The 14,395-nt window shown below is 55.2% G+C and overlaps 1 protein-coding gene and 1 long non-coding RNA gene across 19 annotated transcripts in view; one reads left to right on the top strand and one right to left on the bottom strand.

Annotated features, from left to right (window-relative positions):
• Window positions 1-14,395, top strand: part of TNS1 (tensin 1) — a 222,503-nt gene that overhangs the window by 109,185 nt on the left and 98,923 nt on the right. For all 18 annotated transcript variants that reach the window (XM_036319688.1, XM_036319699.1, XM_036319697.1 and 15 more), the window contains one exon: window positions 6,360-6,401. In XM_036319688.1, coding sequence (XP_036175581.1) covers window positions 6,360-6,401 — 42 coding nt within the window. The remainder of the gene's footprint in view (window positions 1-6,359; window positions 6,402-14,395) is intronic.
• On the bottom strand, window positions 8,892-10,977 carry LOC118661571. Its single transcript, XR_004969370.1, has 2 exons — window positions 10,835-10,977; window positions 8,892-9,606 (listed from the first exon to the last, which is right to left on the bottom strand). It is a non-coding gene; the product is annotated as an uncharacterized LOC118661571 (long non-coding RNA).

The following is a 14,395-nucleotide window of genomic DNA, read 5'->3' as shown; positions in this document are numbered from 1 at the left end:
CCTTCCTCATAGAGCCCAGTGGACTTGTACTGTGACTCTGAGGTGCTGGACTGGCCACAGACGAGGGGTGGCTGAGTCCCTCTGGGATCATTTGTCTGTATTATTCTTTTAAAAAATATTTTTATTGATTTCAGAGAGGAAGGGAGAAGGAGAGAGAGATAGAAACATCAATGATGAGAGAGAATCATCCTTTGGTTGCCTCCTACATGCCCCCTACTGGGGATTGAGTCTGTAACCCAGGCATGTGCCCTGACCGGGAATTGGACTGTGACCTCCTAGTTCATAGGCCGATGCTCAAACACTGAGCCATGCCAGCAGGGCTATCTGCATTATTCTTGATCACCCTGGTGTAGCCTCAGTGACCAGGACTCAGAATGGCCATGTCCTGGTCACAGGTTCCCTGAGTATGGTCCAGAGGGTGAGCAGGCAAAGCTGTGGGCAGGATCGATTGCTCTGCGAAGGGCAGGAGGCAGTCGGGAACCACCTACCCCGGGAGTGGGGGAGAGGTACCTCCATGCTCTGGGTGCGGGGAGAAAAGTAGAGGCTGGAGGGGGTCTGCCCAAATGTGTGTTTTGTTGGGGTGGGGATGAAGGCCTCTAGGTTTTAGGGTCCCTGATGGACCCTTGTCGCTGAGCTTTGGGGCTCCTCCTCCCCACTTTCTTCTTCCCCGTTTGTTATTAGAGTTCCTGCCCATGTCCTGCTCACCTTAAGCTCCCACCCTTCACCTCACTTCATTGCTGGGCATGCAGAGCTGCCCATGGTCCAACTTGGAAAGAGAGTTTGTGGCCAGGTTTCTTTCTTCATCTCCTACAATATGCCCTTTGGTGCCCTCTCTTCCTCCTTGTCCCCCACTCTGTGTCCCAGCCAAAGGGGGTTCTCTGACACGTGAAGCGCTCCCACCTCCATGCCTTGTGCATGTAGGAGAGCCCAGGACTCATGATGGGAACTCCCAGGTGCTGGACTGTTCCCAGACCAGGGTGGCTCTCTCCCAGTCACCGGCCAGTGCAGGCTGAGTCAAGATGCCCTTCCCTATCTCCACCTTTCAAAGCCTTAGCCACATCCCAGGCTCTGAACAAGGCACCCGGGCTTCGTGATGACAGTGACCGATGGGCCTCCCGCCCTCACAGGACTTACAAGGCAAGCGGATGAGACATCAGCAGACAAATGAAAGCGCTGCATCCTGGAGGCCTGCCTCAGGGGCCCCACTTCCGTGGAGCCTGCCCAGGACCCCCGAGTGCTCTCTGGGCTCTCGCAGCCCCTGGCACCTCTGCACAGTGTGTGCCTCTCTGGCCGTGGAGGCAGGTGGCATGCTGAGAAAGAGGGTTTGGAGTCGGGCTGACCCAGGTGGCAATCCTGGCACTGCCACTGCCACTTGGTAGCTGTGCTCTGTTGGAGCTCACAGGACGTTGCGGGCACTGCTGAGCTCCTGTAAGATGAGGAGACAACAGCCTACCTCAGGGCTCAGGAGTGAAGGGTAACACATGAGTGCCGGCACAGGGAGTGTGCAAACAGTTTAGCAACTGCCACCTTCTACTCCGGCCAAGACTGCTTTCCACGTAATCACCCCCATAAAGGCCCTATCTCTAAATATAGTCATAGTCAGAGGCACGGGGGGGGCGGGGAGTAGGAGTTTTTTGGGGGGCACATAATCAGTCCTTAACACTAAGTGAAATAAGCCAGAAACCAAAAGGCAGATATCGTCTGATTCCTCTTACCTGTGATACCTAGAATAAGCAACTTCCTAGGGACAGAAAGTAGAGTAGGGGTTCCAGAGGGGGTGAGGAGGATGGGGCGTTATTGTTTAATGGATGTGGGCGTCTGTTTGACATGATGGAAACATTCTGAGCTGGGTAGTGATGATGGTTGTATAGCACTGCGCCACTGAATTGCACACTTAGAAATGGTTAAAATGGTAAATTTTATGTTATGTACATCTTACCACAATTAAAAAAAAGACTAACAAGAGTGAGGGGGGTGGGGAGAACGTTTCCATTCAGGACTGTAAAAAGTGCTGGATTCAGAGACTCAGCTGGATTCTAGTTTTGTCTGGGGACAAGGCTGCCTTGTCTAGTCCAGGGACTTGAGGTGGGTGCGGTGGGCATAGGTGTGGGAGTCCCTCTGTAGGGCATGGCAAGTTTAGAAGTCTGGGGTTTGAGGTGGAGTGTCAGCCAATTGGAGACCAGGTCCTGCCACTTACCTAGTAGTGAGGTTATAGGAGCAGTGCTAGGCGGTGCCTGGGTTTTCTCTTACTCTGCAAGGAGCAATGCGTGGAGCCCACAGACCAAGGTTTCACCTGCAGCTCCCCTCTTCCCAGCTGACTGACCAGGGGCAACTGCCATGACCTTTGAGCCTCCTTTTTTTCATCTGTATAATGGGAGCAAAATGACTGGGACTGAGGATCTCAGCGAGATCAGACATATGGCAGGATTAGGCTTCCTGCCCTGTGCGTACTAGTAGTAGGTGCTTACAAATGGCAGTGAATTTGAGTACCAGTGGTTAAGTTGCCTTTCTTCCTCAGGCCTTGAGTCTCTTTCATCTTTCCACAGATGTTTAGTGTGCACCTACTATGTGTTGGGACTAGTGTGATGAACAAGACATGTTCTCTGCCTCATGGCACTTGTTTTCTATGCGGGGAAACAGATTATAGACAAGGAAACAAACACATCTGTAATTGCGAATTGTAATTACCTCTGTAAAGGGAGAGATGTGTGTGTGTGTGTGTGTGTGTGTGTGTGTGTGTAACTTAAGGGAGTCAGGGAGGGCCTCTCTGGGGTGGTGACATCGAAGCCAAAGCCAGAAGGACGGGAAGGACCCAGCTATGCTCACAGCTGGGCTAAGAGCATCTCAGGCAGAGGGAACAGCATGTGCGGAGGCCCGGAGGAAGAACAGAGCTAGGTGTCCAAGGCACTGAGAGGAGATCACCGTTATGTGTGGCTTTGGGTCCTGGACAAGGAGGGTGGGTACAGAATGACAGTGGAGAGGAGAGCAGGGCCGGGTCATGCAGGCAGCTCCCCGCCTGGGCTGGCTGCTGGCTGGCGCTTTAGACCCTCATGTCCTGGGGTGGGGGAGGTGGGGCTCCAAGGACGCATCCTTGTTGTTGGCCTTGTGCCCAGGGACTTTGGAAGTTCAGAAAATACTGGTGGGGGCTGACGAATGCCAGGCCTCGGCCCTGGCCTGGGCCTGGTAACACTCACCTCCTGGCTGCAGCCCAGTTCTCCCTCACAGGCTCTGGAGCCAGACTGCCCTGCTGCACTGACCTGGGGCACATCGTTCCCTTTTCTGTGTCGTAGTTTCTTCATCTGTGAAATGGGGGTAATAGCAGTATCTACCCCATACATTCTTCATTAGGATCAAGTGAGTCCAAGGAAAGGGCTCAGGACAGTAGCTGTTGCATAGCTGCGCTCCTTAAGCTGTCACTGCTGTCATTGTGAATGGCTCCGTGGAAAGTAGTGTTTACCGAAGAGTCAGCACAGGGGGCAGAGAGGGTAGGGCATGCCTCTCCCTGGAGCCAGACCGCTGGCTTGGCAGCCGGGCTCCTCTGTGGGACAGCTTGTTCACCTCTCTGTGCCGCAGTCTCCTCATCCACAGGATGGGATGCTCAGGGCTGCTGTGAGAATTGGAGGGTTAAGTTATGCAAAGTGTGAAGAACAGGGCTGGCCTGTAACAAGTGTGATGGGAATAGTGGCTGTGCTGCTGTTTTATTATTAGATTCTTCAGAGTTGAAAGACTGAGCCTCAGGCCCGCTCAGCCCGCAGTGTGTAGGTGGGTAGTTGGAGGAGGCTCACCTGAGGCTGACTTCCTGGGTCCGAGCCCTGCAACGCTATGCTGCCAGCCCTGGGACTGGGCGGGTGGCAGGGCTGGCATCGAGAGTCCCTGCAGACCCCCTGGAGTCACCCCCTTTGCAGAGGGAGGACCCTTGCTTGGGTCCCCACGGGACAGGGGGAGTGGTCACTGCTGACACCAGGAGTGTGGGGCCACAGGGCACAGGCCTCCGAGTGGCAGGGGGCCTTGGCTCTCCCTGGCACATTCCAGGTTCCTGAGAGGGTGGCCAGGGGCCAGGGTGCCGGAGGGAAGGAGAGAGCCTTTTAAGGAAACATTTCTCTGCTTAGAAAATGAGAGAGAGAGAGAGAGAATATCAGGGAAACACACAACAAAGTTAGTGGTCTGGCCGCAGGCTGGCTGGCATGCACAGCTATGGGCACGGGTGGAGGAGGTCTTGGGGGCACCCAGGCATCAGGCCCTCTAGCTGGGGCCCACTGCTGCACCCCAGATCCAAGTCCTTAAGGGGTGACTCTGCTTAGGGCTGTCTCTGCCTCTGGGGGATGGAAAGAGACGTGGGGTCCCTTCTTTGCACTGCCTTTGGGTGGTGCTGGGAGAGAGACCCTCCCACTTTTTTCTGAGGATGTCTGCCCGTTCTGCCCCTGCCCAAAATGTATTTGTAACCCCCTCACTTCCCCAACCCCAGTCCCAAATGGAGAGTGTGTAAGGAAGAAAGGACCGGAGGGCACTGTCCAAGGGTGACTGCTGGAATGGCGAGAGAAGACCTGGGGGCCTGGCCTCATCAGGTGAAACCTACAAGCTCCCGACTGGGGTTGGGGCAGCAGGTGGGAGGAGAGAGGGAGGAAGCCACTGCTAGATGCAGACTCCTGCCCTGACCCTGGCAGGCAGGGCCGTGTCCCCCTGGCCGAGACCTTGTCTGGTGGGCAAGGCGGGCAGGGAGCCCTGCAGGCCACAGTCACCTCTGGGACCTTCCCTTCCTCCCGGTCTGTTCTCCTGGCACCCTCCACCCCACCCCTTCCACTGATCAGCTGTGTGACTTTGGGCAAGTGTTTAACTTCCCTGCGCCCCCTGCACCTCAACCAGAGGTATAACAGTAGCTTTACGTGGGCAAAGCACTGATATTAATGCCTGTCATATAGTACATATTCTGTAAGTGTTAGATGCTGTCTCTATTTTTGGCTTTGTATGTGATTTTCCCACCAGTCCTAGGATAAAGTTGTGTACAGGGTGATGGACACTTTGCTGGAGAATGGGTGGGGAGGCGGGGAGCAGGTGGGGGGACAGGGAGCCTGTAGCATGGCTGAGTTAAGAAGCAGAGATGCTGTCAGCCTCTCCAGCCTCCCAGGGTTCAGGGCACACTGTTACGTGGGTGTTGTCCCCTTCTGAGCTGGTGTGTCAAGCCGGGGTATCCCTTAGGCTGGTCAGACGACAGAACGGGTTAGATGGAGGGAGGGCCTGGCTAAGGGTGGCCTCTATGAACCGCCAGCCCCAGCCAGGGCTGTGGGCTGTCTCCGTCACTGCTCCACTGGGTAGTGGCGGGGGTGGGGGTGGGGGGTCTCCCACTCTCCGAGGAGGCAGCCACCCCCTTTGGCCATCCACAGCTTGTGACCAGACATCCTCATGCCCCAGGGAGAGCCTCCCCCTTCGTTCCCTCTGTGGGCCCCCTGCCTGGTGCTCGGGTCAGGAATGGAGCCAAGATTGAGGTATGAGCTCCAAGAAAAACGTGTCCCAGCTAGAAAAAAGGAACACATTGAGTCTCTGATAAAGGCCCCTGCTAATTGTCAGGGTAGAGGTTTGGCTGCCTGGCCTGGCTGAGGGATGTTATCTTAGGGTAGGAGCAATCCAGCCCTCCCTCTACCCCCCCTCCCTCTGTCTGGAGGCCCAAGTTGCCACCTGCCCCCCCCCCCCCCAGGTCATCAGAGAGAAAGATGAGGATGATGATAAAATAATAGCTCACCCATAGAGGGTGCTTTCAGCTCTCCAGACCTCTGTGTTTATTAGTGACGGGGTGGCTTTCTTTGGGAGAGCTGGCAGGGGCCTGTCACCCACCTGTTTCCCACGTGCTTTGGGAAATTGCCAGCTGCCTGCACTCTGACCTACGGGTGAAACACCTTGGCATTGGGGAGAACGAACAGGCAACTCTTCCCTTTCTAGAGACCTTAAATACGTTTTACAAAAATTCCAAACACATCTTACCATATTGCAGAAAATTCAGAAAATAGAAGAACAAAGACAATAAACCCTTATTTTTCTTACCATTTAATCCCGTTATGAAAATTCTGGTGCATTGACCTTCAGTCTTTCAGTGTCTGCATATTTCTACAGAATTTAAAAATAGCGATGTGCATTTCATTTTTGCCTTTCGCAGCCCCCCTCCCCACTAGCGGTGTTGCCTAAGTATTTTTCCATGTTGCCACATAATCTTCCAATGAACTCTCAGCCTGCAGAGTGTCCATGTGTGTGAGTTGAGGGAAGGGGTGTCTCGCATGGAGGTGGCGGCTGTGGAATGATCTCAGGAGGCCCTGGTTTTCTGTAGGAATGAAAGATGCTAACCTTGCCTTTCTCTGTTCCTCCCACAGGTGGCTGCCCCCTGCATTCCTCCATCCAACCATGAATTGGTGGTGAGTGACAGTCCGTTCCCTACCCTGCCAGCCCCTCCTCCCCTCTGTCCTCTGCTCCCAGCTGCAGCTTACTTCAGATCCAAGCATGCTGGCAGCCCCCAAGGGTGCCGGGTAATTGGGTAAGGGAAAGGAGGGGGCCTTGTTCCGAGAGGCTGAAGCTGGACTGGGAGGAAATGAGTCATGAGGTCCCTTCTGATGGGATGCAGGGCCTCCTATTTCAATCTGGAGACTAAAGTCCTTGGAAAAAACCATAAAAGGGCATCTTGCCTGTCTGCAGGCCTGGCCAGGTGCCTGTTGTCCTGGAGCTTACAGAACTAGGGGATAGCATCTCCTCCCACCCACTTGGTCCTGGGTCAGGTACCCTTCAGCTGGAGGCAGGGGGATGGACAGCATGATCCACAGAATTCATCTGCCTGGGCAGCTGCTCTCATTCAGGTGGCCTCTTCCACCTCCATGCTGTTTGCTGATTCTGCTTTTCTGCTCTTGGGTGTCCTCCACTCCTCCCTCCCTTCCCCAGTGGGACTTCAGAAAAGCATGGACAGGACAGGGCTCCTGTGAGTTGTGGACTGATCCCAGCTGGGCTGATTGGAAATGTTGGGAGCTTTTCCCTCCTGCCCTCTCACTGCATTCTTACCCTTCAGAGGCCCCTCCTGCACCTCACCCACAGCTGGAGGTGGGCAGGGCCTGGAGGCTGGAAGAGAGGAGCCTGCAGGCCTGCAGGTGTGCGCTTGTGTGTGTGTGTGTGTATGTGTGTGTGTGCAGAGGAGAGTCATGGAGGGGCCCTATGGTCACAATTTGACCCACTGTGCAAAGGGGCAAGTGATGACACGGATGTGGGTGGGGACCTGGGGGAGGGACAAGGGTGTCATGGGGTCTGGCAGTTACAGGTGTCTGCACACCTGTGCAGTGACCTGCCTGCCTGGATACTGGAATCTCAGCCAGGCCACCTGGTCTTTTGCCAGGTGGCAATGGTCCTGTCCCGCCCTCTTTCTGGACTTCAGTTTCCCTTTCCGTCACAGAGATGGCTGAACTAGATGCTCGAGAGGCCTTCTCAGTGCTGATTAAGTATTCCCTCCATTCAGGGTTGTTAATGGAATGAATTAAAGTATGTAAAAGTGCTGGTGGCTCTTAGACGCCTCCTGGGCCCAGCACAGCGCCACCTCTCTCTGCACATGGGCTCAGGCCCTGCCAAGTGTGTCCCTTGTTTGCAGCGGCCCCTCCTCCCTTCTGAGCCTCAGCTCTGCCCAGCTGTGCCGCTCCAGATGTGGAACCCAACTGTGCGGAGCCCAGTTGAAGGTCATCTGACAACAGCAGTGGGTGTAGGTGGGGGGCGAGCTGGGTGCTGCAGGGATGAGGCCAGAGTGTAGGCCTGGTTTGGAGCTGCCAGTAAGAAATCTCTCTGGGATTTCAGAGAGACACTGTGGAGGGCGGGCAGGAAGGGTGAGGTGGGGTGAGCAGACCTCTCATCATTCCAACCCAACTGCCACTCTGCCCCTGAGAACAGAATGTCCTTGGCTGGTCTAGGACGGCTGGGGGTCTGGGGTTTAGGGCTCTCCAGGCAGAAGCCAGATGCCTGGCCACCAGGAGTGAGCTTTGTTTATGTGAGGAAGGGTCAGGGGTTGGGACAAGAGGGAATGGTTGGCATTCCAGCTGGAGAGGTTGTGGTTAGAACCAGGAGGAGGGAGGCCGGGGAATCTTCTCATCTCTGTGATGCGCCCAACCTGTGCCCAGGCTCTGCCCTTCACGGAGGTTGGTCAACCACCTGGTGGTGAAGTGGCTGTGACATCAGATTGTGCTTTCAGAGGCCCCCCCACCTGAGTCAGAACCGATCCCCAACAGTGGTCAAGAGCAGGGGCGTTCGACCACCTCCCTGTGGATCCCAGTTCCCTGTGACCTTGGACACATTGCTTAACCTCTCTTGACCTTAGTTTGCCTGCTGCAGATTGGGAGTTGGAAATATTACTTACCTTGTAAGGTTAAGAGAAGAAAAGGAGTAATTAACCCGTTGAATTAGCATGTATTCAGGATCCTCCAATGGCTGCCCACTTTATTGGGAGTGAAAGTCCAAGGTTCTTCCATGGGCTTGTACAGCCTCCAGGAGAGTTTCCTCTCTGACCTCATCTCCCCCTTGCTCACTCTGCTAGCCCTTCCTGCTGGTCTTTGAATAAACCAGTCAGGATGCTGCCCCAGGGCCTTTGCATTTGCTATTCCTTCTGCCTGGAATGCTCCTCCCTCCCTGTCCCCCCCACAGATACCTCAGGGCTCTTTCCTTCCCTCAAGTGTCAGCATTTTCCTTCCCCCAACAACCTTATCTCCCTTCCCTGCTTTCTTTGCCTCCCAGCATGCATTGCCATCTGATAAGCCCTGAGTCTTATTTGCTTGTCTTGTTTAAGAGGCTCCCCCTACCCCCACCAGCATGTAAATTCCATGACTAGGGATTTTTCTGTGCTGTGTTCAGTGCTGTAACCCTATGGTCTGGCACACAGTAGGTACTCAGTACGTGTTTATTGAGTGACAGGGAGACAGGCGTTCAGTCAATGCCTGGTAGATTAGGTTCTCAGTAAACAGGACTGCTGCTGGGTGGGAGGCCTGCCTCCAGCTGGAAGCTCAGTGCTGTCCTCAGGGAGTGAGAAAGTGGCCCAGGCGAAATGGGAGAAAGTTTGGCTCCCCCCAGAGAGCACTTAGCACCTGTTTCCTCACTGAGGGCGAGGCAAGTGCTCTGAGCCGGTTCAAAGAGGGAGGAAAGGGCGGGCTGTATTTTTCCTTCCTTTTCCATTCTCTGCCTGCCCTTCAGCCTCTGCAGGGCTGGACTCAGGCCTCCCTGCCCCCTCCCTCTTGCCTCACACCGTGTGTCTGTCTGCCTGTCATATTTTCTCTATGTCCCCAGCTCACCCACTTTGCTTGAATCCTACTCCCCTGGGATCAGGACCATCATCCCTGGACATAGGATTTCAGCCCAGCCTCAGGGCCCCGCGAGCCAAACACATTTTCCAGCCTGTGCCAGGCCAGCCAGGGCAAAGTGGCTTAATCTTCAACCAGTGTTTTCGTCTTACTCAACAGATGTTGCTAAGGCCTTTGGTAGAAGGGTCCTATGGTCACGTCCCTCCTGGACTCCATGGGTCGGGGCAGGATGGAGAGGGAGAGCCCTTGTTTGCCGTGGACACTCCTGATCCTTGGAAAGAGCTGAAGCAGCTTTTCTCAACTTCTGAAAAATAAGAGTCAGAAGGAATTTCCCGAGGATGATAGCCAAACGAGTGGCCACCAAAGTCGGCCGGATGCTGAGCCCTCTGCACATGCAGCCTGGCACCCGGGGGACCTGGACTGGGGGAGCCGGGCCAGCCCCACAAAGGGGGCTTGAGATGTCCTTGTGAACCGGAGCGTGGGGTGGGGGTGGGGGGATGTGTGTCTGACGGGGGAGTGATCACTTATGTTAGTTTGAACTTCAGGCCCTAATGAATTTCATCTAAGGACACTGAGGGTCCTGGGTGGCCATTTTTGGGGGATTCTTAAAAATGGAGCAAGGCCAGGAGAGATGAGTCTGAGAAAGCCTTCAAAGAAGAGAGTGATTCTGGGCATTGCCTTCCAAAGAGGGTTTCCAGAGTGGTGAGGCGGGTGGACATCCTAGTTTGTGCAACAGCTAGAGTGGCTTAGTCTGGAGAGGGAAAATATGGGGGGTGGGGGTGCAGAATGGGAGTGAGAACGTGCTGAAAGGGCAAATTTGCTTATTTTCTGTTGCTCTCCAAAGTGGATCCTAGTAGGTAGAGCTTCTATAGAGAGGAGGAGATTTGGGTTAAAGAAACAGCAAAGCTCTCTACCACCTACAATGGCACAGCGGGACCAATCACATCACGGGAGTCGCTGTCACTGGGACACATGCTCACTGACACCTATTAGGGGTAAGGCAGCTGCTGATGGGAGGTTGTCTTCCTGGGCAGTCTTGGGTGGAAATCCTCAGGGCCCACTGAGGTCCTGCTCTCAGGTTGGGCTGTGAAGGAACATGGTCCCTGGAGGTCAAGGCATCCATGAATGTGCTGACCACCTGCCCTAGGATCCCCACTGGGAGAGGCCCCAGTCCGATGAAGCATCCTGCCCTTGGGGGACCATGCTCAGGGGGAAAGAGAGAGAGAGAACTATATTATGGAAACAATTAGTGCTCGGCTAGGGGGTTCTGACCAGAGAGGTAGCCTTTGGGGTCCAGGGTAGGAAGCGATCAGTTTGTGCTGCAGTGGTTGAGGAAGTCCTATTCTGAGTCCAATTTAAGATTTCAGCAATGGAAGAGAGGAGAGAAGAAGGAGAGAGGGCCTTTCACAAGGTGGCAGAGCTGAAGTAGAGAAGGGGCAGGGCCTTGGTACAAATTACCAAGACCGATGGGGCCCAGGGCAAATCCAATGTCCTTGCTGGGGAGACGAGAGGGCCAGGCCATGTTGCCTTACCTTGGTGGCTGTGGCTGGGGTGCTGGCGGGAACAGCCTGAGTGGGAACAAGCATGGCATTCATGGTGAGCAGAGAGGAGGTGTGAGCGGATAGAGAGGAGAGAGGGGAAGGCAGTGGAATCCACCCAAGGAGGAAGGGGCCGCTTAAGGGAGGAGTCCAGAAGTCATATTGGGGAACTTGAACTTGATGAGCTAAGCACTAAGAGCCATTATGGGTCCTTGAGTGGGGAAATGTCCCTAAGCAGGGTTTGAGAGCTGGGAGTCAGCTGCCAGCTGCGGGGTGTGGCCTGGCGGCGGTGAGGGGGCTGCCAGGGGGAGGGCTGGGGACACCAGATGAGGCTGGTACAGGTGCTCAGCGTGGGCAAAGGCGACCAGAGGGGCCTGGAGGAAGGGCCTACGGAAGCACAGACTCCCAGTTCCCTGGCTGACAGGTAGAACAGCATCCAGGGGGGAGGCTGGCAGGAGGAGGTGAAAAATATTCCAGTCTGGCGAGCATGTGTGAGCGGGTGGGATGGGAGTGCCCACAGGTGCCCAGCCTCAGCTGGGAGCTGGGTGCTGGTCCTTCCGGGTGAGTTGAGAAGGGCCTGAGGACAGGAGTGGGCTTGCCCAGGCCCCTCCCTGGGAGGTGTAGGAAAATCAGGCATCACGTTTCATTGATCATAACCAGCCTGTTCTTTTTCCCTGGTGGCCCTGGCCTGCCTGGGAGAGGATGTGGCCCCTGGAGCAACTTCACCCACTCAGGGGACCCCGGCGGCTGGCCTCCCTCCCGCCCTAGCGGGGTCCAGCCCTGCCTCTCTGTGCCCTCCCTCCAGCCCCTCACCCACCTGCCCCCGTCAGCTCCCTCTCCTGGGATGGTAGGAAGTAATATTCCCTGAGGGGTGAATACAGGCTTTGAGGGGCAGACCTGAGCTCCTATGGAGCTGGCCAATCTCCCCGGTGACTCAGTTTCCTCATTTGCCAAAAGGGGTTCAAAGTGCTCCGTCCGTCTGTCGGCTGCTGTAGCCACCGCTGTAGTTGTTTTTGTTATTATCTGTTGATGCCCCCCCCCCCCCTCCGGCTGTGGGGTGTATAATGTGCCATCCTTGCCACGCCCCCTCTAAGTGCCCAGTAAATGGTGCTGCCCTGCCCTTCTCTCTTGCTTTCAGCCCCCTCCCTTCATCTGCTTAGGGTTCTATTTTTAGAACAAGTGAGCCTGGAATAACCTCCTCTGGGTCCTGGGGCTGAGGACATTCCAGCCCCCATGGCCCCACCCGCCAGCTCCCTTTCCCTCCTAAATGGTTGTGCTGCCGTGACCTCACAGTTCGTCGCCATGGCAGCAGATGTGATGTCACAAGGTCTTTTGACCTGAAAAATTGTCCAGATTCCACGCCTCCCAGGGGGCAAGAGTAGAAAGAGCTGGAGGGGGGAAGGGGAGAGGGTGTGAGGAATTTCTGGACGGAATGTTCCTCTGGAGGCTGAGTCCGCATTCTGCGCCAGCCCCCTCCCCCCAGCTCCAGGCTTGGGCACCTCCCCCACCCGCTATGGCCCTCTGTCTTTTCCTTCCTCCAAAACAGCAGCCCACAGATACATTTTTCCCAGCCCACCCTCCCTGAGGCCGCCAGCATGTCCTGCTGCATGAACTCCATGCTGTCATCTCAGCCACCCCAGCCTCTGCAGAAAGGCCCTTCCTGGGGCCCATACAGTTGGCAGTGGGTAAATGCAGGCATGGAGAGGGCATGCATGTCTTTTATTTTTTTGGGGGCTTTTTTTTTTCTTTATTGATTAAGGTATTACATATGTGTCCTTTCCCCCCCATTTTTCCCCCCCCCCCCCCAAGACCCCGCGGCATGCATGTCTTTTTTGGGGAAAAACTTGAGGAAAGGATGTGCAGCTTCCTTTAGCCGCCCTGTGGTTCTCAGCCCCTCACATTCAGGAAGTTCTCTCTGTTGTCTGACCTCAGTCTCTCCTGCTGCAGCCCATTTCCTCCTCTTCCTATGCAAGTGTATTGCAGACGTCTTCCTCTGGAGGACCGGAGACAATTAGTCTTTAAGTCGCAGAAAGCTTGTTCCCAGCAGGAGGGCAGTTGATTTAAGGGTAAGAGGAACTGAATAGAGATCATCTCCAGGAGAGACAGAGCGGAAAGGATGGGTGTAAGGAGCAGGGTTCAAATACCAGCCCTCTTAGCTACCTATTAGCTAACCTTGGGCAAGTTATTTAATATGGCGGACTCTCAGTCTCCTCAACTGTAAAATGGGTTAATGCTTATCTTGTGCACTTTGGTTATGCGGATGGCTATGAGGATTGATGTCCATGAAAGCCAAGAATCTAATACTATGTATGCCCAACGATGCATTAACTCGTAATGAGTCATTGTTGTTATTGTGTTAACATTATGAAAGGCATCTCCAGCCCAGGGCCAGGCAGAGGAAGGCCAGTGAGGCCTCCAGGGTGCAAAATTCAAGGAGGCCTCACTCTCAGGGCTGTGCGGTGCACTTGGAGCAGCCTGAGAATGGGTGCCTCCTTAAACATTCTGCTCCTCGCCTCACCCGAGCCCCTGCCTTGCTCCAGACTCCCGGGTTTGGGATCCTAGAGTAGAGTGGTCCTCCAAGAGCAAGACTTGGTCATCAAGTGGCACCAGATCCATACCCTGCCACCTGCTCCTGAGCTGAGCTCAAGTTGTCCAGCCTGGAGGCCAGGGGCATTCTGAAGACCCCTGGTGGGGCTGTGGTCAGCTGCCCAGAAAGTCTGGGTCCTTGAGATCTAGGTTTTTTTTCTGGGACTGGGCAGTGGGTAGGGACAGATGGGGACAGCCCCCATCTGGGCTCCATCTGCTCGGCCCTTCTGCAGCTGAACCTCAGGAGGAAGGAAGAGAAGAGCCCACAGGGAGGCGGGGGACAGGGTGGAGGGGCTGCGAGGTGAGCTCAGCAGTGGGCTTTACAAAACTCGTGCCAACTCTGATCCTGCCATTAACGTTACCCTGAGAAGCTGGGCCAGTCAGACCTCTCTGCACCTCAGGAGAGAGGAGATGGGGTCTGAAGTCCCTTTCAGAGCTGTTCTGAGGAGTGGTGTGGGAGGATGGAGGTGTGGGTGTACACGTGTGTGTGCACGTGTGGGAGTGGGTGGGGTGTCTGTGTTGCTGAAGGGGCTCTGCCAGCCATTGGAACTCTGGGGCGGCCACTTCAGAAGTCCGCAGCTGGGGTGGTCTGGTAGCTTCCCTATAGCATGCCCAGGGCCTGGGGCAGGCTTGGCTTCAGGGGAGGCCACCCTCATGTTACCAGTCCCTTGCCTTTTTCATTCCCAGTCGGCCCAGAACTGGCAGTTCCTGGGAAACAGAAGCAGGACTTCAGTCCCGGAGGACTGGGAAGGGGAGGGTGGGAGCACGGCATGCATGCTGGGCCGTGTTTGCAAACACTGCAGGAAAACGCTGGGTGTTCAGGTCAGGAGGGGTTTTTGGAAATTTTTAGCTCTTCAGAAAGTATCTCAACCAGTAAGTTGAAGGCATTTGATGGCTGGCAAGCGTCTTTCTGTGGCCGGCTTCCAGCTGGCCCGGGGAAAGGGGTGGGGGCCAAGGTTACGGTGCTCA

The sequence above is a fragment of the Myotis myotis genome, unplaced genomic scaffold (genome assembly GCF_014108235.1).
Source record: "Myotis myotis isolate mMyoMyo1 unplaced genomic scaffold, mMyoMyo1.p scaffold_m19_p_8, whole genome shotgun sequence".
In the NCBI taxonomy this organism is placed as follows: Eukaryota; Metazoa; Chordata; class Mammalia; order Chiroptera; family Vespertilionidae; genus Myotis; species Myotis myotis.
This window is presented reverse-complemented; position numbering and strand designations above follow the sequence as displayed.